This window comes from Ursus americanus, chromosome 7 (assembly GCF_024610735.1).
Source record: "Ursus americanus isolate L20-20 chromosome 7, mUrsAme1.1.p, whole genome shotgun sequence".
Taxonomy (NCBI): domain Eukaryota; kingdom Metazoa; phylum Chordata; class Mammalia; order Carnivora; family Ursidae; genus Ursus; species Ursus americanus.
This window is the reverse complement of record NC_142133.1, coordinates 15,090,696-15,117,380: the sequence shown is the minus strand read 5'-3', so window position 1 is coordinate 15,117,380 and position 26,685 is coordinate 15,090,696. Positions and strand designations below refer to the sequence as shown.

Below are 26,685 nucleotides of genomic sequence, written 5' to 3'. Positions count from 1 at the left end.
CCAAACAACACAATTAGCGAGATATTACTGATCTTGTTTCACAAATGGTGAAATGAAGGCTCAGAGAGGTTACACAACTTGTCAAAGGAGGCACAGCTGGTTCAGTGGTGCCACCAGGATTAGAACCCGTCCCTCTAGTGCAAAGTCTTTGCATTAACCGTGATGCCACCTGCTTCAATATGCAGTAGCTGGTGCTGCATCTTTTTCGCCTCTTCTTAAAAGTCAAATATATATATATACACTTGACCTTTTAACGACACGGGTTTCAACTGTGCAGGTCCACTTATAGACAGATTTTTTTGGATAAATACAGTACTATAAATGCATTTTCTCTTACCCATGATTTTCTTCATAACATTTTCTTTCCTCTAGCTTTCTTTATTGCAAGAATACAGTATATAATATATATGTAACATACAAGATATGTTTTAATCTACGTTTATGTGTTTGGTAAAGCTTCCAGTCAACAACAGGCTACTAGTACAGTTTTTGGGAGTCAAAAGTTATACTCGGATTTTCAACTGGACAGGGGTCAGCACCCCAACCCCTCTCATTGTCCACGGGTCAACTGCAATAATGGGGAAACTGTGTGTGTGAATGAGGGGGTATATGGGAACTCTCTGTACTTTCTGCTCAATTTTTTATAAACCCAAAACTACTCTAAAAAAAGCAAAGTTTATTGATTTTTTTAAATAATGCTGAAATAAAGGTAAAAGATAAAAGTCCATGCCATATGTCAGCACCCTCCCTTGCCTTTTCCTGTTTAAAAATAACATACAGATGTGTGTGTGATTTTTTTTTTTTTTGAGAGAGAGCAGGGGGAGGGGCAGAGGGAGAGAGAGAATCCCAAGCAGGCGCCATGGGCAGCACAGAGCCCGACACAGGGCTTGATCCCAAGACCCTGAGATCATGACCTAAGCTGAAATCAAGAGTTGAACACTTAACTGACTGAACCACTCAGGCGCCCCTGTGTGTAATTTTTTAAATAATACATTCTTCTCTGTCACGGAAGGAAGGAGACTAGTCCAGAAGAAATATCTACAGAACACCTACTATTTAGGTAGATACTATTATAATTTAATGTTAAAATTTATTTAACCAATCAGGCATCTGTCATGTGCGAGGCAATATGCCAAGTGTTAGCACAAACTGGCATGAGTTCTTCCTCTCTGGGACCTTTTCTGCCTCCGTAAGAGAACAGAGAGTATCTGACCATCAACACTAGACATCAATAATTGTAAATGGAGGACACAAATAGTAAATGTTACCAGGATTCCAAAGGCCAAAAGAGCCGTAGGCTGGAGAGTTCTAGGAAAGAGGCCCAAGAAGGAGGGAGACTTGAAGAGGTGGTTTGTATTCCTAGTGTTCCAGGAATATGGACATGCGGGGATTAGAGCACCCAGAAAAAATGGACACGGATGAGAGAAACAAGCTCCCACGGAGGAGGTTCCCAGCATGGAGGATGCAGGATCCACATGGCAGAAAAATGGGGGAGGGCAAAGGGGAGGTATGCAAGCCACGCAGGGCCGGAATATCTGGTGGGGTGATGAGGCTAGACTCCATCCTATAAGTCAGTGGGGGTGGGGGAGACAATTGGTTCTGAGCACCCCAAAAGGGTACTCAGGGCCACTGCACAACGCTTACATAAATCCCCTGGCTTCCAGAGAACCAGGCTAATAAAGCTATGAAAATGAACTCTAAAGCTATCATCATGAATTAGTACTCAGGCACCTGAAACTTAAGTGAGCTATTCGTTTCTAAAATAAAAAATAAATAAAAATAAAAAACAACTTTTAAAACAGCCAGGTGGTCCTGGCCGGGGACTTGAACTTCCTGTGAACTGAGCTCTCTGATTCAATGTGGGAAAAGGAGAAGCTGTGGGGTCCTGACATACATAACAGGCCAGTGGGGTGGACCAGACTTCAAGTGTTAAGGCAGAAGGCCACCTCCATGAGTCTACGGGTTCTTGAAAGGGGTTGTTCATCAGAAAAACGTTCCCTACTTCTGGCTAATGTTGGAATTATTTTAACAAGGGGCTAAGGCTTCCATTTTAAAGTGATTGCAAATGTCCCTCCTCTGCCTTCAGCGGGACAAAGAAATGCCAAACGTATGCTTTCCTGGGCATGCTTTGTCACTGGGGCTGGGGGAACACAGAGGCCCAGCTTTAGCAAATGAAAAGACAGGATGCCCAGTTAAATCTGAATTTCAGACAATGAATACTTTGTTAGTGGAAGTACGTAAGTATAAGTTTAAGTATGTCCCATGCAATATTTAGGACATACCTATAGCAGGAAAGCATTTGTTGTTTATCTGAAGTTCAGTTTAACTGGGCATCCTGTACTTCATCTGGCAACTCTGGGCACCTAACAGAAATAGGACAGAGTCCTGGGGGAGCAAAGGATACAGACTAAGGAGCTTGGGTGCCCAACAAACTTTTGTACCTACTTCAACAGACGCTCAGGACACAGAGTTAATGCTTAATGCTTACAAGCCCAAGAACCTGCACCTACATGGACCTTATTCATTCCTGCCAACAACCCTACAACCTAAGAAGGGTGACATTTCCTAACCCTTTTCATAAACAACGAAACAAAAGTTTGAGGAGGTTAAGTGAACTGTCACAAAGTCACAAAGCTACAAAATAGAAGAACCAGACCCCCTGCTCTTGGGTGAATTCTGAAGAAAGTTTTGAAGGAAGAAAAGGACTCAGATAGTTGGAGAGGAGAAGAACAGGCAGGTTCTGAGAACGGATCCCTCAGGAAGGTCAGAGGGGCTCTCTGCTACATGCGGTTCTGTGACTTCAATGTCAAGTATCTAAAATGAAATCTGAGCTTAAAAACCAAGGATCTTAACAGAAAATTAACAAAGGAATGTATGATTCCTTACAAGCATAGAGTAATCTTTTCAAGGCTGGCTATCCTTCAACTCCTGTTACTCCGGAGCAATTCTGATATCCTGGTCAAAAGCAAAGTCCTGCCCTCTCAGTGGAGTACCTTTGTGCACTACCAACTCTCAGGCCAGAATAGAGCAATAGGTGTGCATTCCGTTAGAGGGCGGGCTTAGAGAAGAGACACACGGTAGGAAAACGAAATCAGATGCTTTGGCCTGGAGAAATGGGATGTACATCTGGACCACAGCAAAATGGAGGGTAAAAAAATCCTTGAACCTCAGTTACCCCCATTAGGCCCACAAGCAAATGCAGGTGATGTTCAGGTTAAAATGCAACACTGAGTCTGCTTTTCTAAAAATTCTAGAGGGAGCAGTTTATCAGGTAGGTCCATCCATCCAGACCAAAGCCAGCCAGCCCCACGGCAGGTAATCTATGTTCCCTGTGCTTCCCACCCCAGGGGCCACCTGAGACGGGCCAAGGTGAGGTTCTAGGTCTGCACACCTGGACTCTGGCAAACCTGGAAGTCCTGTTGCTAGCTCACTTCAGAGAGGGAGGGAAGTAGGGATTGGAAAAGGTTTCACTTGAAACTCCTCAGTTGGCCATTACTGAATGAAATCTTCCAACAATAGCACAATTTTACCTCTATCAAATAAAAAAATCTTGAATGCAAATAATTACCAATAATAAATTACTATTTACTGAGAAGTTGCTAGAAGCCAGGCACTTTTTCATATTTCATTGGTCATTATAATAACGCTACAAGATAGCTATTATTCCCATTTTACTGATGAAGGGAGTGGTATAGGTGAGTTAAAGAATTTCCCCAGAACATCATGTAGCCACAATTGATAAAACTAGAATTCAACCCAGAACTGACTCCAAAGCCCACACTACTTTCAGACAAGCCACCACTCAGTGACACAAAGGATGCTACAAAGCTATTCTTCGTTCCTATCAGGCCTATCAAGAAATAAACGAAGAAAATTAGCTAGAAATAAGCATGGGAGATTGGGGTTAGCCCTCAGGATAGATTCCCTTGATAACAAAGAGTTCAGTAGATCATAGTGATTCTGTTTAACACCTTGCCCCAGGCAAAATTCCTAGAACACAGAAAGTGTTTATTATATATTTGTTGAATGGCTGGCTGGCTAGATGGATGGATGGATTAATGACTGAATGTCCATTCTATCCACTCTTCCCTTTCTTTGGATAGCTTGTTGGTTTTTTTTGGGGGGGGGTGTATATGCGTGTGTGTGTTTTAATGAAGCAATTATTTTTGGATTGCATTCCTGCTTTAATCTCATTGGTTTCCTGACTGCTCTTATCACCCAAAATGCTAAAAACCACTTGCCCGACATTTTTTACACTCTTCTTCCAACTTAGAAGGGTTCCCTTCCCTGTCTATTCAGATTCCATATTCTATAAGGCCTGGCTCAAAATCTTATGAAGAAGCCTTTGCCAACTAGTAGAATCCACATTAATCTCCCTCTCCAGTGAATTTCCACCGTTCTTCAACTTCACTATTTCATAAAAGTGTGTTAATCTCAAATTCCCAAATGGTCCACTTGAGGAAGGTCCATTCCTTTTTTTTCTAATTATAATGTTTTTCAAAATATGTCCACAAAACACTAGTTCTATGGTGCTAATAATATTTCACAAATAAAAGCATTCTATGATGAATCAGTTTGGGAAATTTGTGGTTACACACACACAGGTGTGCAAATCCCTTTGCTACCAGCCATCTTGGAGTCTTTAATATATCAATCTGCATTTGACTCCATAATATTTCCCAACCTCTTTGATCACAGCAACCTAAGAATATTAGAAGGCTCCTACTCTTTGAAAGATACTCTGGCAAATACTGGTCAATTACATGTTCCATCCTTTGTGGCTGATTGATGATTCTCTCAGCTGCCCAAAATGGTTTAGATAATCATTCATCTAAAACGTCGGGAGATGGGTTCATAGGCTCTGCATTCCAGAAATTCTGTTCGCTTGTTTGTTTCTAGAATATCCTTTGAGTGGCTCAATGATACAGACAGAGGGCTCCATTTAAAAACTAAATGTAGGGGTGCCTGGGTGGCTCAGTCAGTTAAGTGCCCGACTCTTGATTTCAGCATAGGTCATGATCTCAGGGTTGTGAGATCAAGCCCTGTGCAAGACCAACACTGGGAATTCACTGGGGAATTCACCCCGTGTCTACACCCAGTGTGAAGCCTGCTTAAAATTCTCTCTCTCCCTCTCCTGCCGCCTCTCCCCCCACTAAAAAAATAAATAAATAAAAAATAAATGTATTTCTGTGGGCCTTGAACACTAGGTAAAGAAGCAAGCTATCAAAAATGGCTTTGTGATCTTGATCACAGTAATAAAGAAAGATAAGGAGGGAAAAAAGCAGAAGCTGACAGCTTTTCAGAGATACAAGACTCAGCTTCATGGAAAACAATAAAGATAAAATATCATCAAGTGCTAGGTCGAGCGAAGTCAAGGCCCAAAATGCAGACAGCCCAGGCAGTCAGAATCATTGTTAACAGAGGTCTTACCTAAGGGTATCTTATGCTACCTCTGCTACCTCTCCTGCTTTCACAGATGTGGAATCTAAGGTCCAACACCACTGATTAATAGGAGGTTCCTGACTCCCTAGTCAATAAGTTTCCCGGGGTGGGGGGGAGGATTACCCAGTCCAACTCTAAAAAGGTGTCCCCAGGCTCAGAAAGCCTTGTAACAAGCTCTCCTTCTTAATTAATTTTATACACCAGAATATTTATGTTACTTATTGATTAGTATTGTGTCTCCTACCAGATCATCTGCTCCACGAGAACAGTTCCTGGCATGGCACCTGGCATATAAGGTATTCAATAAATGTTTGCTAAATGGATGAAAGGATGGCTGGAGCAATGAATGAACAAACCATTTTGTCCACTGGTTAGAATCTTTTGTGTGTTCCACCATCTTTCTTTTCAGCACTGTACTGGATGGTCAACTTTTTTTAAAAAGATTTTATTTAATTATTTGTCAGAGAAAGAGAGACCACAAGCCAGGGGAGCGGCCGGCAGAGCAAGCAGAGGGAGAAGCAGCTCGATCCTAGGACACTGGGATCATGACCTGAGCCAAAGGCAGCCACTTCACCAACTGAGCCACCCAGGCGTCCCGGGATGGTGAACTTCTAAGAAGAGCAGAATCTAAGTTAGTCTGATTAAAGAGTGCTGCCTATGTGAACTTCTCCAAGACAGATCCCAAAGGCAGACTTTCATTCAACCAACAGATCAGTGATTGGTACACGTACTTCCTGAGGGCTCATACTCTCCGCTTGGTGAGCCACTGGGAGGAAGACACTTCTCCTCAGAAGATGCAGACATCTGTCTGGGGCAATGTCCCTGGCATTAAGAGATCCTAGAGTCTGTCTTTTTTTCCACCGGATGTTTTTTCCTGCTTTATCAATGATTAGTTGCCCAAAGAGCCGAGGGTCCGTTTCTGGGTTCTCTATTCTGTTCCATTGGTCTATGTGTCTGTTTTTGTGCCAGTACCATGCTGTCTTTGTGATCACAGCTTTGTAGTACAGCTCGAAATCCTGCAACGTGATGCCCCCAGCTTTGTTTTTCCTTTTCAACAGTTCCTTGGCGATTCGGGGCCTTTTCTGGTTCCATACAAATTTAAGGACTATTTGTTCCAGTTCTTTGAAAAATGTCCTCGCTATTTTGATCGGGATAGCATTGAAAGTGTAGATTGCTGGGTAGCATGGACATTTTAACTATGTTAATTCTTCCGATCCATGAGCATGGAATATTTTTCCATCTTTTTGTGTCTTCCTCAATGCCTTTCAAGAGTGATTTATAGTTTCTAGAATATAGATCCTTTACGTCTCTGGTTAAGTTAATTCCAAGGTAACATATGGTTTTTGGTGCTATTGTAAATGGGATGGATTCCCCAATTTCTCTTTCTTCAGTCTCATTATTAGTGTATAGAAATGCAACTGATTTCTGAGCATTGATTTTGTATCCTGCCACATTACTGAATTGCTCTATAACTTCTAATAGTTTGGGCGTGGATTCTTTTGGGTTTTCCATATAGAGTATCATGTCATCTGCGAAGAGAGACATTTTGACTTCTTCTTTGCCAATTTGGATACCTTTTATCCCTTTTTTGTTGTCTGATTGCTCCGGTGGAAAAAAGACAGTCTCTTAAATAAATGGTGCTGGGAAAATTGGACAGCTACATGCAAAAGAATGAAACTTGACCACTCTCTCACACCATACACAAAGATAAACTCCAAATGGATGAAAGACCTTGATGTGAGACAGGAATCCATCAAAATCCTAGAGGAGAACATAGGCAGCAACCTCTACGACATCGGCCAAAGCAACCTTTTTCATGACACATCTCCAAAGGCAAGAGAAACAAAAGATAAAATGAACTTATGGGACTTCATCAAGATAAAAAGCTTCTGCACAGCCAAGGAAACAGTCAAAAAAAACAAGAAGCAGCCCACGGAATGGGAGAATATATTTGCAAATGATGCTACAGATAAAAGACTGGAATCCAAGATCTACAAAGAACTTCTCAAACTCAATACGCGAGAAACAAATAAACAAATCATAAAATGAGCAGAAGATATGAACAGACACTTTTCCAATGATGACATACAAATGGCTAACAGACACATGAAAAAATGTTCAAAATCATTAGCCATCAGGGAAATTCAAATCAAAACCACACTAAGATACCACCTTACGCCAGTTAGAATGGCAAAAATTGACAAGGCAAGAAACAACAATTGCTGGAGAGGATGTGGAGAAAGGGGATGCCTCCTACATTGTGGGTAGGAATGCAAGTTGGTACAGCCACTCTGGAAAACAGTGTGGAGGTCCCATAAAAAGTTAAAAATTGAGCTACCCTATGACCCAGGCATTGCACTACTGGGTATTTACCCCAAAGATACAGACGTAGTGAAGAGAAGGGCCATATGCACCCCAATGATCATAGCAGCATTGTCCACGATAGCTAAATCATGGAAGGAACCGAGATGCCCTTCAACAGATGACTGGATTAAGAAGTTGTGGTCCATATATACAAGGGAATATTACTCAGCTATCAGAAAGAACGAGTTCTCAACATTTGCTGAAACATGGACGGCACTGGAGGAGATAATGCTAAGTGAAATAAGTCAAGCAGAGAAAGACAATTATCATATGATTTCTCTCATCTATAGAACATAAGAACTAGGAAGATAGGTAGGGGAAGAAAGGGATAAAGAAAGGGGGGGGTAATCAGAAGGGGGAATGAAGCATGAGAGACTATGGACTCTGGGATACAAACTGAGGGCTTCAGAGGGGAGGGGGGGGAATGGGATAGACTTGTGATGGGTAGTAAGGAGGGCACGTATTGCATGGTGCACTGGGTGTTACATGCAAGTAATGAATCACCAAACTTTACATCAGAAACCAGGGATGTACTGTACTGTGACTAACATAATATAATAAAAAAATATTAAAAGAAAAAAGAGATCCTAGAGTTTGAAAACAAACAAATCTACTCAAGAAGGACATATAGGCAAGATCAAAGTCTATGTTTTTCCTCAATAATTAATTACGGGTTCACCTGCCATGATTTTCCTAAACCCTTCTTGAACTTGATCATATCTTGAATCTGATCTACCTCCTGGGATCATTAGCTCAATGAGTTTACTCCTTGCTGGAAAATAAAGGTGACTTTTTCACTAGCTTAAAAAACTACCTCTCTGAGACTTCAAGGTGAAGTAGAGGGGACGGGGAGGGCGTGAGCAGGGGAGGTTCTCATTTCTGTGCCTGGATTCGGTAAGAGACTGTGCTTCTCCCCTTCCTGCCAGGCATGATATTATGGGGCTCAATCATATTCCCTCTGGAGTTTCCATTCTGTTTAGTGGCGGGCAAGCTGACGTGACGACAGAGTGTTCCTGTCCCCTCTGCAATCCCAGCACAGTACAGGCTTTTGGCCACTTCCCATGGTTTCCGCCAGAAAACTAGATTTCAAACAGGTGCGATCCTGCTGATTAGCATTATAATAGATTGTAATTACTTAACCAGTGCGTATATACCCGGAGGAACTTGGAGAGAAATATAATGTTTTGCCAAGTGTAGCTTTTATTTATGTAAAATACTGCGGGCCTGCTCTGGAGTTCTTTTAGTCTAAGTAAAGCCATGGAAGCTTTGTCTGCATATGCTTCAACAAGCTCCAGCACTGCGGTCCAGGCACTGGAATTTAAAATTTCATTTCTCCTTGGTGCCAATTACCAAGGGTTTTGTATCTAAGGCCCTGCAAAGGGAGGACAAGCGGGCCTTTTTTCTTCTCCCCTTCCCACAGCACCTTGCACAGGCCCTGGGCACCCAGAACGTTTACAATTCCTACTCTTAGAAACCCCAGACGTGACCGAAATGCTTCAGCTTAGTGCAAATTGCCACCCGGAAATAATAGGCATTCTCCCATAAGAACATTTTCAAGGAATCCTGTCGATTTTTATAAAATACCACTTTCTTCTGCCTTTTTGTCACTTCTTTCAACTGTACAGAAAGACTGGTTAGGGAATTCCTTCAACGGCTTAGCATACTGGTCTTCCCAGCTAGATTTCATACTCCTTGGAGGCAGGAATGATACCACACACAACTCTGGTCTTACCACAGTAGGTGATAGGGGAATACACGCTTGTTTACTTAAATTCATTCAGTCATTCAACAACGGACCAGGAACTGTCTCGGGGTGCCAAGAGCAGAACAGTGAACAAAAACCTATGCATTTACAGAAACTCTGTTCTGGCGCTAAAGACAGATAATAAAGATAAAGAAGAAAAATATACAAGATAGAGAGAAGAGTAAAACTAAAGCAGGAAAGTATATAAAGCATCAAGATAAAGGGTGAAAGTTTATTTTAGTTTATTTTTAAAGATTTTATTTATTTGACAAAGAGAGAGAGAGAGCACAAGCAGGGAGAGCAACAGAGGGAGAGGGAGAAGCAGGCTCTCCACCCAGCAGGGAGCCCGATGAGGGGCTTGATCCCAGGACTCTGGGGTCATTACCTGAGCCAAAGGCAGATGCTGAACCAATTGAGCCACTTAGGCACCCCAAGGGTGAAATTTTAAATAGGCTTGACAGAGAAGGCCTTACTGAGAACGTAAAGACTTGAACCATGAGAGTATCTAGGAAAGGAGCATTCCAGAAAGACGGAATGGCCAGTGCAAAGACTGAAGTAGGAACACGGTGAATATGTTAAGGGGGGAAGGTGGGTCAATATGGCGGGGAAAGGAGTGAAGGGGAAGAGTAGCAGGTGATGTAGGGTCAGAGAGGTCATAAGAGGAGCCTGACCATGTTGGCCTTGTAGACTATAAGGACGTGGGTTTCACCAAGAGATATGTGAACTGAGTGACATAAGCTGACGAAGTTGAGGCAGTTGGGAACCAATTAGGAGGCTGTTGAAATAATCCAGGTATGAGATGATAAGGTCTTGGACCAGAGTGATGTCAGCAGAAATATGCAAAGATGATCAGATCTCGGATTATTCTGAAATCAACAGATGCTGCTGTTGGACTGGATATGGGGGTGTGAGAATGATGGGCATCAAGAATGGCTTCTCACGGTTTCTGGCCTGGGCAACCAGAAGGATGCAGTTGCCATTTCTTGAGATAGGGAAGACTATGGGAGGCTTAGATTGGGAAGGAGGGACATAAGATATACAGTTTTTGACATAACAGAGTTTGAGATGCCCTTGCACCATCAAATGACAATGACCAGAGGCAGTCACATATATGAGTTCTGAAGCAATAGCCATATGGGCTGGAATTAGGAATTTAGAGGCAACAGCATTTGAGAATGCATTTAAATCCATGAAACTAGATGAAACTGGTACAGTGAAACCAAAACAGCAGCTCCCAAATATCCCTATTTTCAATTGGTCATACGCTTCAATAAATAATTAACCTTTGGCTGTAGTGGCCACACAACTCCTAGACTTTTCAAAACAATCTCATGTCAAGAGATTCTAATATTTTCAAAAAGGCAATTGTTAAGTGTAACTAAATTAACTTTATTTTTAGACTGTGAGACTTTTCTTATAAATACATTCACAAGTCAAAGAGAAAAATATCACTGGACCATATGTTCTGATTTAAGATTCTCAAACTATGAATACACACATATAACTCTTCAAATATTAATAAAATTGTTAGAATGTACAGTAGCCCGGCCCTTTGCTAAGAACTTTACATAGACTCCCTTACTTCTCACAACAACCGAAAGAGGTTGTCGAACTATTATAAGAACTATTATATTCCCATTTTACAGATGAAGAAACAGGCATCAAGAGCCTAGGTCACCTGCCTCGAGAGTGGTAGATGCATCATGCAGTTAGAACCCATAGATCTGAGAGACAGGGGCCCACTGGAAGAAGTAGGGAACTGAGAGTCTCAAATAATCACTAAATCTGCTGCTGGTCAAAGACACAGAGAGGGGAAACAGAACAGATAGACAAGGTATGACTGCTCAGGAGACCCAAGGCTCTTTAACTGCAGAGCCAAGTGGCTTTCCGTGATAGCACTGGGACAAGAACTAAGCCTCGGGGTAGTTGTTAAATAACCAATCATGTATCAAGGGGAGCCATATTTAATTAGATGGTAAGTATTACTGGAGACTGTGGGGAGTCGAGTATGGAGAGATCCTGGAATCCCAGCTGCTGGTGGACAAATTCAAGGGACAGGTGCACACAAAGGGAGATATGGCCATTCCCAGTCCTTCCTTCCACATCCCTTTCTAGACCCCTCCCACCTCACTCCATTTAAATGATAATAAAAGGTTTCTGAGATCTTCTAAGATTTCCCTGCAGAAGTCCTACAGGCAGACCTATGCCTTCAGGCAGTGTATATCAAGGTGTACTCTAGCCACCCTCAGGATGAGACTCAGCAGGGGCCTGTTTAACCACAGCACGTGGCCTCAGGCTCCTCCCAGAGCATCAGCATCTGAACCAACACGGGCTTGGCCTTGGCCTCGACCCTGTAACAATCTCCCCCAAGGGATTCTGGGGCCAACAAAGAATAACAGTCCATGAGCCTTACCTCTTCAACAACAGTATAGGCCTATCTCACAGAGTCAGCAGGGTGGGATAATTTTGAGAAAGTCTGTCAATGAGCTATTGGGGAAATAGGAAACAGAAACATTAGCATCCCATTCCTTGCCAAATGAGACTACCCAACGGAAAATAAACACTTTAAGGATGATGAAAAACTTGGCTTCTTTAGGTCCTGTATAATAATCAAGTCAATAAAGAACTCTCTCTAGGGCCAGTCCCATGGTTGGTTTAGAGGACGTAATCCTAACTGTAGTAGCTAAACATTCACCGAGCTCCCGCTGAGAGCAGGTTTTGGTCCGTGCATTTTCCACGTAGTGAGTCCTTTCATCCCCTCAACAACCTCTTTTGTTAGAGGTAGATACGGTTACTATCACCCACTTCTTACAGAGAAAGAAACAGGAAACAGGAACACAGGTTAAATAGCTCTGTAAAGGTCACAAGTGGGGTTGGCGGCAGAGGCAGGATTCAAACCCAAGGAGCCTGGCTTCAGAGCTCTGCCCTTAAGCTCTGGGCTGAACCATCTCTCAGAAAATGTCATTTTTGTCCTGACTGCTGCATTGTGAGTGGAGCATGGGAGTGGCACAAAGATGTCTTCAGAGGCGGGGGTCATGGAACCGGGGAGAGCAGAGCTCAGCATACACGCTAGTGAGGTGACCACACAGCAAACTCCAGGCTGTGAACAGGAGCAGCCAGCTGTCACGTGTGGACTCCATGTACCCTCCCTGCCATCTACCACGCTCCCACCATCTGTCCTAAAGGCAAAGCAGCTCCATCCAGCATTCATGGGGCGTCCGCTTCTAATGAACTCCAATACCTCTCCTTTACACAGCTAGGCTTGTAAATCTTGCTGGAGGAATTACAAAGGTCTACTATAAAATCTCAGGACATTCCTGTGTACAAAGTCTTCATACATTAATAATCTGGAGCCCTCCCCTGCCCACAATTTCTATTCTACTCTAATGTTTCTCGAAGCATGGTCAAATTCTCTCAAGGAGCACTTGTTACACATAAGGATTCCTAGCGCTTGTCCTAAACTCCAGAATGAAAAGGTGGTGGACAGATCTGTATTTTTAACACCCCACCCAAGTGATTCTTATGCACACTCAAGTCAGAGCAGCATTAATATCTTGTTCCCGGAAAACGAGTGGCAGCAATAGTGTTTAATGGGATTCTGCTTTCAGTATAAGTGAGATCTTCCCATCTCCCCGTAATGAGCTTTCTCTAAAACAACCCCCTTTGTCATCACAACTGATACGTCTCTCATTATCTGGAGAATAATTACCTCAGCCTGGCTTTTAAACATTCTAGAATCCACTCAGTTTTCTAAACTTTTTCCTACTCCAGTGTTTCCAAAGTGTGGCCCCCCGTATCACTAATGGTTTTAAGAGGCACCTGAGATGAACATCCTTCCTTTTTATTTTAGAGGACACATGTCTATTTTAATGTGAAAGAAGAAAAATTTTAAGTACAATATCCCAACTGGTGACTTCATGCATACCGGAGATTGCGTGGAAAAGAAGAGAATCAATGTTTAAAAATTTTACGTAAATAATAGCAGAAGTGGTGCTCAGATAAAAGTTTTAAATTTGGGAAATGTTATCCTGCCTGGTCCTTGCTTACAGGCACCCTCACTTTTGGCCATGCTTCTGTTTCCTCACTGCTAACCACAGGCCTTCTCTGCCTTTATTCCCACAGTGTCTGTATCCATGGAACGCTGTCTCCTCCTGTAAATACCTCTTTAAATGTTACCCTTCACCTCACGCCCAATCCATGCCTCCTTCGAGGAACCATCCAGATTCTTCCAGCTCTCCCAGCACACTTCCTTTTTGAAGTCGTGTAACTACTTCTGGTCCCACTCATTTAGAATCTAACTGCTACTTAAGTATCTGCATATATCTATTTAGTGTCACTTCCCTAGTGAAATGGAAGCCCCCTGGGGGTCACCCACAGTCTCCTTTACTTCTGGTTTACCTAGAGGGCTAAACTTCCCTGGTTGGGCCTGAGCACAAACAGGAACTGGGGGAGTACATTCGCGCAGTTGAATGAAACTGGCCACATCAATGAGGGAAGCAGCTGTTCCATGCCCTCCACATCTCCTGACTTCAGGCCAGGTTTCTCAGCCACACCCGAGAAAGGGTGTATCTCTTCATCACTGCCAGGTAAAGAGCACAGAGCCCCGGAGCCTGGGAAATGCTGCCCAAAGGTGTGATTCTGTGGGTGTCCTCTCACTGACAGGAATGGGGACTTCAGTCAGCCCAGGTGAACCTCTCTGTTTCCAAGGGCCAGCCCCCTCCACTGATGCACCCCCACCTGCCTGCCCTTCCGGAGGAGCCAGAGCGGCCACAGCATCCTCCAGTGAAAGCAATGCTAGGTGAGCAAACAGAACCAGCTCCACTACTTAATTCATTTTGTGACTTTGGCCTTTCTGTAGCTCAAGATGTTGTTTTGTTTTGTTGTAATCTATCCAATACCTGTTGTACCTAATTCACACTTGCTATGAGACAAAGAAGATATGATTTTGAAAGCACTTTATATTATTGGGTACAGTGAAAACATCAGGAACACAGCACACGCATCTGCAGGGAGAGTCAGACTGGCAGGGCTGGGGGACTCTGTTCTCCACCAGGCAAGCCGTGGGCAATAGGAAGTATGGGCCCTATTTCCAGTCCCCCTGGGTGTGCCATGTGAACTTGGGTACCCACTTGGCTTCTCTGCCTTTAAAACCTGCCTCTGCACTAGGTGATCTGGTCTAGGGCCAAGTCCAACATGAATTTGAGCAGCTTAGAGAATAATGACCAGGCAAGGCTGGTGCCCAGGGCATGCTTCACTGAAAGTGCTCAAAAGTGGGGATGGCGCCCTGATGCACCCAGGGTTCGGAACCGCCCCAGCAAAGCATCACCAGACACACTCGGACATCTCTCCCTCCAACTGCCATGTGTTCTGTGGCTAAAGCAGCTTTACTGTTCATCCCACCTGCTCTCTGCCTCACCCTACCTCCCTCATCTGCATACACAGTAAAGGCCCCGTGGCCTCACGACTATACTCATATTTTTTTTGGTCCTCTTCCTGTTCTAAAACAACAACTTCAAAAACCACAGGTTTTTAGTGTTAAGGTCTGACCCTGAAATTAGTTATCCCTTCAGCTCCCCCTCAGATATACACTATTTTCCTGAGTCCAAGAACCCATGTGTGGAAAGGAAATGAGGAGTGAGTGGGAACTCTGGTGGTGGGAGGCAGGCAGAAGGAAGGGGCATCGGGGAATGAAACAGAATGGAACGGTGCTCTGTTCTCTGGAATTCCATAAAGGTTTGCCTGGTCCCCAAAGTGTAAGCCGTGAATCTCCCAGGGTTGTAGCTGGAATGGTTTGTTGGAGCTTCCCTGTAAGCCCCGTAACCATGGTTTTGGGCAGACTACATCACAGCATGAGCGTAGAAAGAAAAGGCTTTTTCCTATTTTTGTCTAAGACTCCATCTCCTTTAAAAAAAATATGTAAGGTGACATGCCAAGATGGTTCATATACAGCTCCTGACCCAAGGACAATCATGAAGTGGTCTGTTTTCAATCATTAGAAGGGGATTCCTTTATGTTTCTCCATGAGATACCTCTTTTTGTGTCGACCCAAGAACCCTGAAAACATATGCACGCAGAGCCACACCTGCTCTTGGTGGAAACATGTAGCTAATCAGAAAACACCGAAATCCATTTCCTAATTTAACGCCTTCCTTCCAAAACGAGCTTAAAGAAGGTTCATTCTCCCTGCTTCTTTGGGTGCCAAGGTTGAATGCATTTGGTTTACAGTACCCGGACAAGGACGGCCTATTTCCAAGTCCCTAATATTTTGACAGTGTAATCAATTAACTCTATGTCAGACTTAGCAATAGTATCTCATTGCACAGTATCTTGAAAATCAACACAGGGAAATCATGTAACTTTATGTAGGATTCAAAGCACTGACTTCCAATTTCTTGCAAGCAGAACCATTTTTAAAGATTCAACACTCATTCTGGACGCACAGGCGTTGCATGGGGCAAAACAAGCTTGGCTTATGTTTCTGGGACCCTGGAGGAGACATCGTCGAGAACACATTTTTCTCCCCGTGTGTCAGAAGATGAGCTAACCACCATGCAACAGAATAGAAACAGGCTAGCTTCCTCCCGGAGGGAAAAATAAAGCAGCTCCTCACTTGGCTACGCAGGACAAAGCCAGGACGTGCAAGAACCCTTCAGTCTAGGTCTCCACGTGCCTCTCCAAGGACGGAGGAACCCACCCACACACAATCACACACAGCCAGCCCACCACGCGCCTGCGGGAGGCGCCGGCTTCTCTGCCAACCTTCAGCACCAGTGGCTGGGGGCTCTCCCAGCTTCCGAGCTGCCTGTCGCACCCCTCGTCCGGAGGGACAGAGGGCCTTACCCTCTTTCCTCCTTCGTTGCCCCAGTGCCTACTTCTCCTCAACTACGAAATGGAGTATGCTTCCCCTAGGCAACTGAGACACACACACACACACACACACCCCAGATGGCAATAAGTCTCGGCGCCCCATGACCAATGCCAAGGCCGTGAGTGCTTCCCCGGGACCCCACAGCTGGGTTCCTGGACCGGGAGGCGGCAGACTCACCCAGTCCTCGAAGTGCCGGCTCCCGTTCTGCAGCAGCTCCTCAAACTGGATGGTGCAGTTGGCCACGAAGTCGTCGTAGCCGATGGGGGCATCGTGGAAGACGGCCAGCTCGATCTTGCGCCCGTTGCACACATCGGTGACGAACTCATCGTGCCAGGCCGGGCTGTTGGTCTTCTGCTTGGTGGCCGTTTGGCCGATGCGCGAGTCGTCCACGTTGAGGGCGATGTAGGGGTCCAGGAGGAAAGTCTGCGGCCGGGGTCCCACCGCATGGCGCAGCGACCAGGCTGTGGGCTTCAAGCTCACGGCCTCGCAGATTTTGATCTTAAGAAGGCCATTGAACACTACCATGGTCGGGGCGGGGAGTGGGGGCCGGGGTCACTCCGTCCGCCCCGAGGGCAGGAATGAAGAACCGACGCCCCGGCGCTCTGAGCCACGGGGACTCCTGGGTCCCCTCTCACCCCACCCCACACTGTCCCTACACCTTGTAGCGTTGCGCCCTGGCGCGGGCGATTCTCAGCGAGTGCATGTATTTCCTCGCCGGGTTCCTAACGGAAAACAGGGAGGGGGGGAGAGCTGGGGGAAGTCCGTGTTTGGAACAAGTCTCTCCCCCCCTACCACCAGCAGCACCTCCAGAAAGAAGACGAGCTGTCGGCTTCGCTGCAAGCCGCGGGGGCTGTGTCGCCGCCTCGCTGGCTCTCCTGGTCCGGGCTGCGGGGACGCGGTCGCCGCGCCCGGCGGTTACCTACCTTTCCGAAACATAATCCCCGGGAAATTTCGACTCCGGGAGGGGGAGGGGGATGTGGGACGGGGCGGGGACGAGAACCGGGGGCGCAGATTTCAACCCGGATCCTCTTCGCACACCCAGCTCCTGCCTCTGACCGCGCGGGGCGGGGGATGGATCGAGGGATGTTCAGTCTATCCGGAGGGATGCATGTCGAGAGGAAATGGTCCTCCTCGGAGCCAAATTTTTAAAAATCCACAAGCCACACAGCCAGCCCGGCCGCCTCCTCCTGGGCGAAGCCGCGCGGCGCGGCGGTCGGCGATCGGGAGGCGCCAGGAGCCCAGAAGCTCACATCCGCGCGGGCTCGGGAGTCGGGGTGGCCGCCACTCGGGCTCGGGGCGCAGGCCGGCACCGGGCGGTGCGCAGCGCGGCGGCGGCGGGGCCGGGAGTGCGACTCGGCGCGGCCCCACCTCCCGGGCGCCGGCGCCCGCCGGCCGCGCTCCCCGCGTCCCCGCTCTCGGCTGCCGCTCGCTCGCCGCCCGCCCGCCCGCTCTGCCCCTCGGTCTCTTCTCTCTCCGTCGGTGTGCGAGCGAGTCTCCCTCCCTCTAATGCAGGAAATGCGCAAAAGACGTCAGTGTGTGTGTGTATGTGTGTGTGCGTGTGTGTATGTGTGTGCACGCGCGCGCGCGCTCCTGTGTTTGGGGAAATAGAAAGTTTTGCCTGTTGGGGGAGCAATACGGGAAAAGTGAGCCGAGGAGAGGACGACGCAGAGAGGGCGAGCCTGCCGGGTCGCGGCGGCGGGCGGGGGAGCCGAGCGGGGACCGGCACGGAACCCCGGGGAGTGGCGGCGTTGCGGGCGGTGGTGCGTTTGCTGCGGGCTGTGGACACCTCGTCTCTCGTCTCCACCGGGAGACCGGCGGACCGCGCAGCTCCCCGGGGCTCCACGGCCAAACCGTCTCGTAGAGCGGGGCGGTGGGGGAGTGGCGGGGGTCGCCCTGCGGGAGGAGACTCGGGACCCTCCCCCAGCCCCACTCCCACTCGGACCCAGGCCGGCGAGAGCAGCCTGGGGAAGTACTGGCCCTTCTGTCTGTCATTCCGTCCGGAGACGCGCTGCTCCGCCGCGGTGGGGGAGGGGAGGACGGGAGGGGCGTGCGAGGCTCGGTGTGTGAGTTTTTAAACACTCATTCTCTCCTCACTTGCTTTGGGGGCATTCTCCCCCGTTGGGATATGTCCTGGACTTCTCGGGCCGCGAGAACTTGTTGACAAGTGAAAGCTTAGTAGAACCTCGGCTCTATTTGTCTTTGTTTATTTTTTACAAAGTGACTTCGTATTTATTCTGGACCTCGTCTGTGCCCTTTTGGGGGACATGGCTCTGATCAGCGTGCTGACAGCGGCCGTCCGAGCTGCGGGGAAACGGGGCGCTCCCTCTGGGGGGCGAGTGACTGTGGCCGTGCTAATTTCCTCCATAACCTTTAAACTCTCGCTGGAAGCCGCGGCGGCTGATCACGTGAGGCGAGCCTTGGGCTGCTGGGGAAGAATTTCCTCCGCGGGGAGCCGGGGACGGGGTAGGCGGCCCGGCGAGGGACGGCCCCGAGCCGAGGGACGCGAACCTGGGAGGGCGGGGCGGAGAGCGCGGAGGCCCTGGGCGCGGCCCTGGCTGCTACAGCCAAAAGACTGGGCTGGGAAGAGGTCATCTCCCGCAACCTGAGAGCAAGACATTGAGCACATGGAAAAAGCAAACCTCGGCCCTCCCCTGTGTGCCGAGCCAAGTCGCGGACTTTGTAAGAATCGTGATAAATGGAGTATTTATCTGGCGGGTTTGGTTAGTGTAGACCAAAATTTAAAACCCACCTCTCGATTACATTTTCTCAGTGGAAAAGGTTATCACTGCCTGTGGCTTAAAGGCTTAAAAAGGATTAAAGGCGAGGAAAGGAGGCCATCCCCTGAAACAACTGGATACCAAGCGCCGCACACAGGTCGCAAAAAGGATCGGAAAGTCCCCGGGTGATCCTCCTAAGGCCTGCAGTCGCTGCTCTCCCTGATACTGTCATTTCTCCCAGCCAGCCCTGTTCAATGGGGCAGCTGGATAGAGAGTGCTAAAATGCAGTCCTGGGGGCAACTGAGCTCTTTCAAGTGTAAAAAGTCAGGATATGTAGAAAGTGATGCTTTACAGGGTCACTCTGACCCGCTGGAGGTGTGTTTGAAAATCTGTCAGTTGGACAAAGCGTTAAGTGGGACATGTCACTGCAGTTCAATTTTTAATGCCTCTGATCATCAGAATTTTTTCCACCATTCTATTCTTCTTAAACTTGTTTCCCCCTTCAGGGGGTATGTGATGGAAGGCAATGGCAAATAGGGCCAGAGCTTCTGAAAATTCATTTGGGAAGCAGAGCCAGTAATAGAGCTGACATACTTGACAGAGAGGCCAAAGATAAGGGGTACCAATGAGCGCAGTAATCAAAACGAATAATCCTTTAATGCAATATTTTAAAAAAATCAAAATTAATGTAAAAATGGGTGAACATATCCAAAATTTAAATAATTTTAAATGTTGCATTAAAATATCACTTATGTTATCGAGTTGATTGGCACCCCTGGAATTCTGTACCTGAGATAAGTGCTCCATTTGCCTCACCCTAGCCCCAGCCCTGTTGAGGAATCTAGAAAGGCAAGGATTTCACAAATTTAGGGATCCACAAGTGTTTCATACCTTCTTGTACTCTTTCTCTGGGTGAGATTACCATGCAAACAGAGAAGTACACAGGAATGAAAAACATTGGCCCAAATCCCTCCTCTTCAATGTGTTACACAAGAAATAAGTTTAGAATTAAGGGCATGCTGAACTTGAACTTTCTGCATGACACCATATTCCACCCCTCCCCAGACAAGACTTCCCAGATACATATAAATAAATAGGGTCTATTGCCATCTCAGTGGTTAGGCATTCTTAAAATCAATAACCTATAAACTTCCAATACCACTTCCTTGTGACCCGGGTATGTCTGCCTCTTAGCAGGCTACTTGCTATACCACGTGAATAATCAGGCTGCGAGTCTCAGATGCAGCCAACACCAGTGTGACCTCACCTTCTTTTTTTGTGGGTTTTAACCATTATTTAAGTTTTTATTTAAATTCCAGTTAGTTAACACACAGTGTAATCTTAGTTTCAGGTGTACAATATAGTGATTCAACACTTCCGTACATCACCCATCACCCTGTGCTCATCACAACAAGTGCCCGCCTTTTAATTACAAGTCTAAAAAGGGGTGAGGGGTGGAGTGATGAAAAGATCTTGCCAAACAAACTGCCTGTGTTGTACTGAATGAATATTTAAATAAAAAGGGAGAATGCTGACACTTTACACTGCAATTCCTGCTCTTATTTACATCCTTATTTCTGAATAAATCTCTCACCGTCTCACTCTCTAGCTTGGCCAAACAAAAATCTGTATTCTCCAGGATCACCATGGAGATGCCGGATGTAAGCCTGTTTAGGGAAAACCCTTATATTTACCTGAAGGGCACAATTGGGGAGGGGAGTGTCTAAAATATCCCTTTGCTCCAGATTCACATGAAAAGAAAAAGGGGAGGATTGGGGAGGGGGGGGTGTCTAAAATAACCCTTTGCTCCAGATTCACGTGAAAAGAAAAACAAGCCCTTACAGTTGGGAAAGTTTAGAAAGTAAAATTCCAATCACTAATTTTTGCCTACTTTATCCTTCTCTTGGCCCCTGTATGCAGTACTGAAAGATAGGACAGAGATTGGCATTGACATTGAGTAAGATGCCCTTTGGATTCCAACTATGGCCTAGTTATTTTGTGATCTTTGGGAGAGGGAAAGGAGGAATGATGATTTCAGAATTTAACAAAGATGACCAAGAGGGCACTTTAAAAATTAAGCTCATGGGGAAAAAGGACTGATTGAGCCAGAGTACCCAGGGCCACATGATTAAGTGCTGCAGCAGATGTAGGGGTGCCCCAGCCTCTCTGCGAGTGAGAGCATGAAGGCAGGCTCACCCCTTGCCTGGGTTTGCCTGGGAAGGCATCACCCAGCAGGTCTAGACTTTCCAACAGGCAAAGAGGAAAGGTAAGGGCACTGGAGGCAATGGGAACAGAGTATGCAGAGAGCACAAGTAGGTAAGAGCGTGGCTGTGTGAGATGAGTCAGCTATCAGGTGGACCTGGCATGTTGGCAGGCAGGAAGGGGAGGTGAAGTAGGCTGGATGGGATCATTAAGACTCTGTGGAGCCTGTAAATGAGTTTGAATTTTTTCCTCGAGAGACACTGATCATTCTAAGGTGGGGAACAGCATAACTAGAGTTAATACCTTAAAAAAGCAATTTTGCAGGGATGGATAGGTTTCTCTTATGCAATTTCTCTCAAATAAATAAATAAATAAATATTTATTTGGGGTGAGAAGACTCACCCCAAAACAGGATGTTAGAGAGATAGAAGATCCACCTCTGAAGATGATTTACTCTAATCAAAAAGATACAGCCTGTGGATATTGTTGTGATGGGTTAAAGGAAGCAGGGGGGGCGTGCCAGAGCCTTAGACTAGCATATCAATATTCATGTCCTTGTTGCTGTGCTAGTGGTTGCCATTTATAGAATGTTAATGGCTTCTGCAAAGGTCGGCCTGGTCAGGAACTGTCATCCATTCCACACATGCTCCGTAGACCAGAATTCAACCACCTGGGCCATATGATGGAATAGACAGCAGCATATTCTGACACAGAAAACCTTCTGGAGTTCTGTTGGCCCTGCCTGGCCTAGCCCCACCTGCATTCCTGCCCCACTCCTAACCCCATGCTATCTCCTCCCTCTCCTTGCTGGCCTAGGTCTGGCCTGCCATGTCTTCTTATTTTGGCACTGACTCTGCTTTGAACTTTGTTGCAGTCACCCAGAGACCAAGCCTCACTCACACCCTGCAAAGAGATGGAGGGATCAGAGGTAACCCCATAAAGCTTATTAAAGGCAGATGCAGGCAGGAGATGGCCTGCTGCCTCACCTTCCTCAGTTCCTTTGACCCTGCATCCTACTCTGTCAAGCACCGTATGGAAAGTAACATCACATACCACATCTTTAGCTGTGATGTTGAGCTGCATCTCAGGACTTGTTTTCCTTAAAGATCTTATTTATTTATTTATTTATTTATTTGAGAGAAAGCGTGTGCAAGCGAGCACAAGCAGGGGAAAGGGCAGAGTGAGTGGGACAAGCAGACTCCCCGCTGAGCGGGGAGCCCGGTGCGGGGCTCAGTCTGAGGACCCAGAGATCATAACTTGACCAGAAGTCAAACACTTAAGCAACTGAGCCACCCAGGCACCCTGCATCTTGGAACTTTTAAGTGTATAAATTAATCCATGGGTCTTGCTAAGCACCTGCTATGTTCATAATCCTGGGCCAGGTGCTCTAGGGAGGACAAATAGGTATATGGCTGATTCCTACTCTGGTGAGGGAGACAGGAAGTCACTTATTTAGCAGTTGGTATTGAGTGCCATGTCATATGGAGCACTGGGGAAGCAAAGATGATGATACACAGTGACCCTTTATTAGTTGGAATGGGCAAGGTCATGCTGCTGTAATAAACAGTCCCCAAATCCCACGGTCTTAAGGTAACAGGTTTCTCCTCATGCTGCTCTAAGTCCATGGCGGGTTGGCAGGAAGCTCTGCTCTGCCTCAGTATCATTCTCGCTCCTGCATCCAAGCCAACAGAAAAGTCACTATCTGGAACTTAGCTGGTCATGGGCAGCAAGCAAAAGAACCTCTAGAGGGTCTTCCTCAGCAACTCACTAGTCCACTGGATGTGCTAAACGACACTCACTTCTGCTCACTAGTTGTTAGCTAGAACCAGTCACGTGGCCTCTCTCCCCAACCACCAGGGGCCTGGGAAGTTCCCCATGTGCAGGGGTGAGGAGTCTGGACTGTTTGGTGAAGAACAGTGAAGACCCTGCCCTCAAATACCAGCTGCAGAAAGATGACTCAAGGCAGCACATGGTAAATGACACATAAATGGCACAGTCGGAAAGGGCTACAGGAATGTAGAGGTAATGACAACCACAATCAGACGAAAACTGTTTGATCCCCCACGACCCTTGGCCACTGCGTGCAGAAGACTTCAGATGACACAGAGTCCAACCTGTATCAGAACTAGCAGCCACCTAAGCCCCTGTCCCCTTCCCTCAGTATGTTTACCTCACAGGACCTACAGGTCCTTCAAGCGACTTCAGAACCAAGTCAGCACTAAGTGGGCATTTGGGTATTATTCTTTCTTTCTTTCTTTCTTTCTTTCTTTCTTTCTTTCTTTCTTTCTTTCTTTCTTTCTTTCCTTCTTTTTAAGATTTTATCTATTTACTTGAGAAAGAGAGCACAAGCAGGGTGAGGGGCAGAGAGAGAGGCAGATTTCCCGCTGAGCAGGGCACCCGATGAGGGGCTCAGTCCTGGGACTCCTGGATCATGACCTGAGCTGAAGGCAGAAGCTTAACCAACTGAGCCACCCAGGTGCCCTCAAGAGAATTTTTAGCAATAACCAAAGAAAGCACTAATTAGACATCTAAAATCAACTCTTAATGCTTTCTAGTTGGAGTTCACTGGTTCTCCTACATTGTCACACTAGAACCAATGCAATGCTATTTAATGATAAGAACTTCAATTGCACTTTAATACGTTGGAAACAAAATTTCTGTAAATCAAAAGTCCAGGTTTGTTTTTATGTATTGCTTCCAAACTTAACTGGCCTTAGTGCAATAGGATATTATAGACTGCAATAATTCTCGGGAGACTATGATATTCACAGAGTTCTTCCTTAGGTTTTGGGGATACATGTAAACAAAGTCCTTAAACAAAAGGACTTCACTGTTCCTTAACTTCTCTATTTTTGCTCCTTATCTCCTAACACCAATTAGATGTATCTTTGGTTATGGTTTTATGATACCTGTACCAAGTGTAACAGCTGTGTCTGTGGGCTCCTGTGGCTAATTTATCAATTAGCAGGACTGATACTACTGTTCAGTGAAAACTTTTTTTAAAATTTTAAGTAGGTTTAATGCTTAACGTGGGGCTCAAACTCACGACCCTGAGATCAAGAATCACATGCTCGACCAACCAAACCAGCCAGGCGCCCCTCCCCCCCATTTTTCTTTTCATTTTGGGGGTTTTTTGACCTCACTGTTCAGATTAGGTTATATATCTCTAACCCATTCTGGTTATTTGGTCAATCCATTTCTACTTCTAATTTACCTTTCCAAACTAAAGAGCTAGTTCCCCAGGGCAGGGAATATTGCCTTTTCATCACCAAGAACAATCATGTAGGTTGAACAGATGTACAACCCGAACTAGTTAAATTCACAGGTTCCGATGAGACCAAGCTAGGATGCAGGGTGGCAAATTCTTCTCTCTTTTAAGGCCCAACTCCTCCTCGTCCCAGACCTTATCTCCTAGCTGAAACTACAGACCCTCCTCCCTGAACCATCCCACCACCTCCCCTCACTTCTCATAGCCCTGATCTCTGCCCGAACTACAGTGTTTTATTTGGGACCTGTCTTAATTCTGCCACTTCCCTGAAAGGTCTTTAAGTCTGGAGATGCAGTATGACTCATCTCAACACTTCTCTCCAGGATCTTGGAGGTAGTAGGTACAACCCTGTGCTCTATAAATACTTGTCACAAGGATGACACTTTGAAATAAGAAGAGTGTCACAAACCTTGTTAGCCTCTCTCTTGCTTGCCCAGATGAGCGCCTTGGCGATGGTTGGCTCGCTCCACTCGCCACAACAGGGGATGAAGTGATAAAGTGATTGAGTCACTGGCCAAATGGGCAAGCATCGCGGCCGCACCACCAGGCCCAGGGCCACCGCGGCCGGCTCTGCGAGCAGACGGCGCCCTCTGGTGGACGCGAGCGCGCCCAGCCAGGCTCCAAAAGCTGGGAGCACTAGGATTACTTGACAAAGCTGTGGAGATAGGTCCCGGCGCGGACCACGTGGCATGGGACCACTGGCTTTATCCACATGCCCATCATGAGCAGGGGACAAACGGAGTCAGCGAGCACGTGCCTTATGAAAAAAACTATGCTGAATCTTAAAAAAAAAATTTTTTTTAACAATTAAGCTTCCCAAAATGAAGAATTCTGTTCCTGTCACTGCATCAGAACAATAGCCCGTCCATTTGCCAGTTAAATCTAAGCTGGTCCAGGAAGAACAATGAAGAAGAAGGAATCCAGGATTTAGAGAAGCTAGAACTTGAAGGTAAAGGAATGTTATCTCCAGACAGGCCCCAAGGACCCACCCCAACTTTGTCCTGATGTCAGACGACAGGTCAGCTCCTGAAGCTGAGGTGAGGGCTGTGAGAGATTGTCGAGGAACCCTACCATCACCCCCAGAATGGGGAACATTGGGAGTGGTAGAGAATTGGGCTCCCCCTAGAGGTTGCTCCTCTCATTCCAGCAGATCACTCGGTTTCCTTTTCTGACAAAACACCGAAGCCATCAGCCCGGGGCTCACTTAACTTTCTGCCACCTAACTCCACAACCACTTAGGAAGGAAGAAAGGATGAGTGTCCTTCCTTGATCCCACTAGTTGTCCTGGAAGCGGGTACACCCAGCCCAGGCCCCCACCTAGCCCAGGCCCCCACCTGTGCCCTGGATCGGTTACCCAGCCCTACTTGTCAGGGACTCTGCTGTTGGCCGCCTCTCATCCTCTTCCTCAACCTCCCCCTCTCTGTCATTCCTTCCCATCAGTCAGACTCACCCATCCTAAAAAACATCTCACACCCTGCCTCACCTCGTATTTCTCTCTGGCCATGTCTCAAACCTCTTCTCCCCCGTAAACTCCTTAAGAGTTATGCACGCTCCCTATCTCCCTTTTTTACTCTCCATCCCGTCTAAGCCTGAGTCCAGGTGCTGGGGCTCACCGAGACACCTCTCATTGAGGGGACCCATCATCTCCACCCTGCTAAGCCCGTGTGTGGAGTCCCCAGTGTACTTAACCACACTTTTGGCACCAGCTGATGCTGTTTTCCTCTCCCTCCTTGAAATGCTCTCTCCCCTTGGTTTCCATGACTATGAGCTCTCCAAAATTTTCTTCCTGCCTTCTTTGACTTCTCCTTTCCGGTTTCTCTCCTTTTCTTGGTCTTTTGCCCATCTCTTAAATGCTTCATTATTTTACAGTTACACTGCAGAATGCTAAGACATTTAATGCAAAAGTTGTCTCTATGAAACTGTGACCCGAGGTGCAGTAAACGTTGAGGGAAGGAAAGATCACTGTGGCGTGGAGTGGTAAGAGAAGCCCCCAAGAAGGGAGCGAGATGGAAATTGGAAATGGAATGGCTGTAGAATAACAGAGGCAGAGAAAAAGGGAAAGGGCATTCCTAGGGGAAGG

The 26,685-nt window shown here is 46.5% G+C and overlaps 1 protein-coding gene across 2 annotated transcripts in view; it reads right to left on the bottom strand.

The window, feature by feature from the left end:
- PRKCE (protein kinase C epsilon) overlaps window positions 1–17,397 on the bottom strand; it is a 570,596-nt gene extending 553,199 nt beyond the window's left edge. For both annotated transcript variants that reach the window (XR_015725163.1, XM_045787917.2), the window contains exon 1: window positions 16,596–17,397. Coding sequence is in view for 1 of the 2 variants with exons in the window: in XM_045787917.2 (XP_045643873.1) it covers window positions 16,596–16,943 (348 nt within the window). In the remaining variant the exon portion in view is untranslated. The remainder of the gene's footprint in view (window positions 1–16,595) is intronic.
- Between the last annotated feature and the right edge of the window lie 9,288 nt (window positions 17,398–26,685).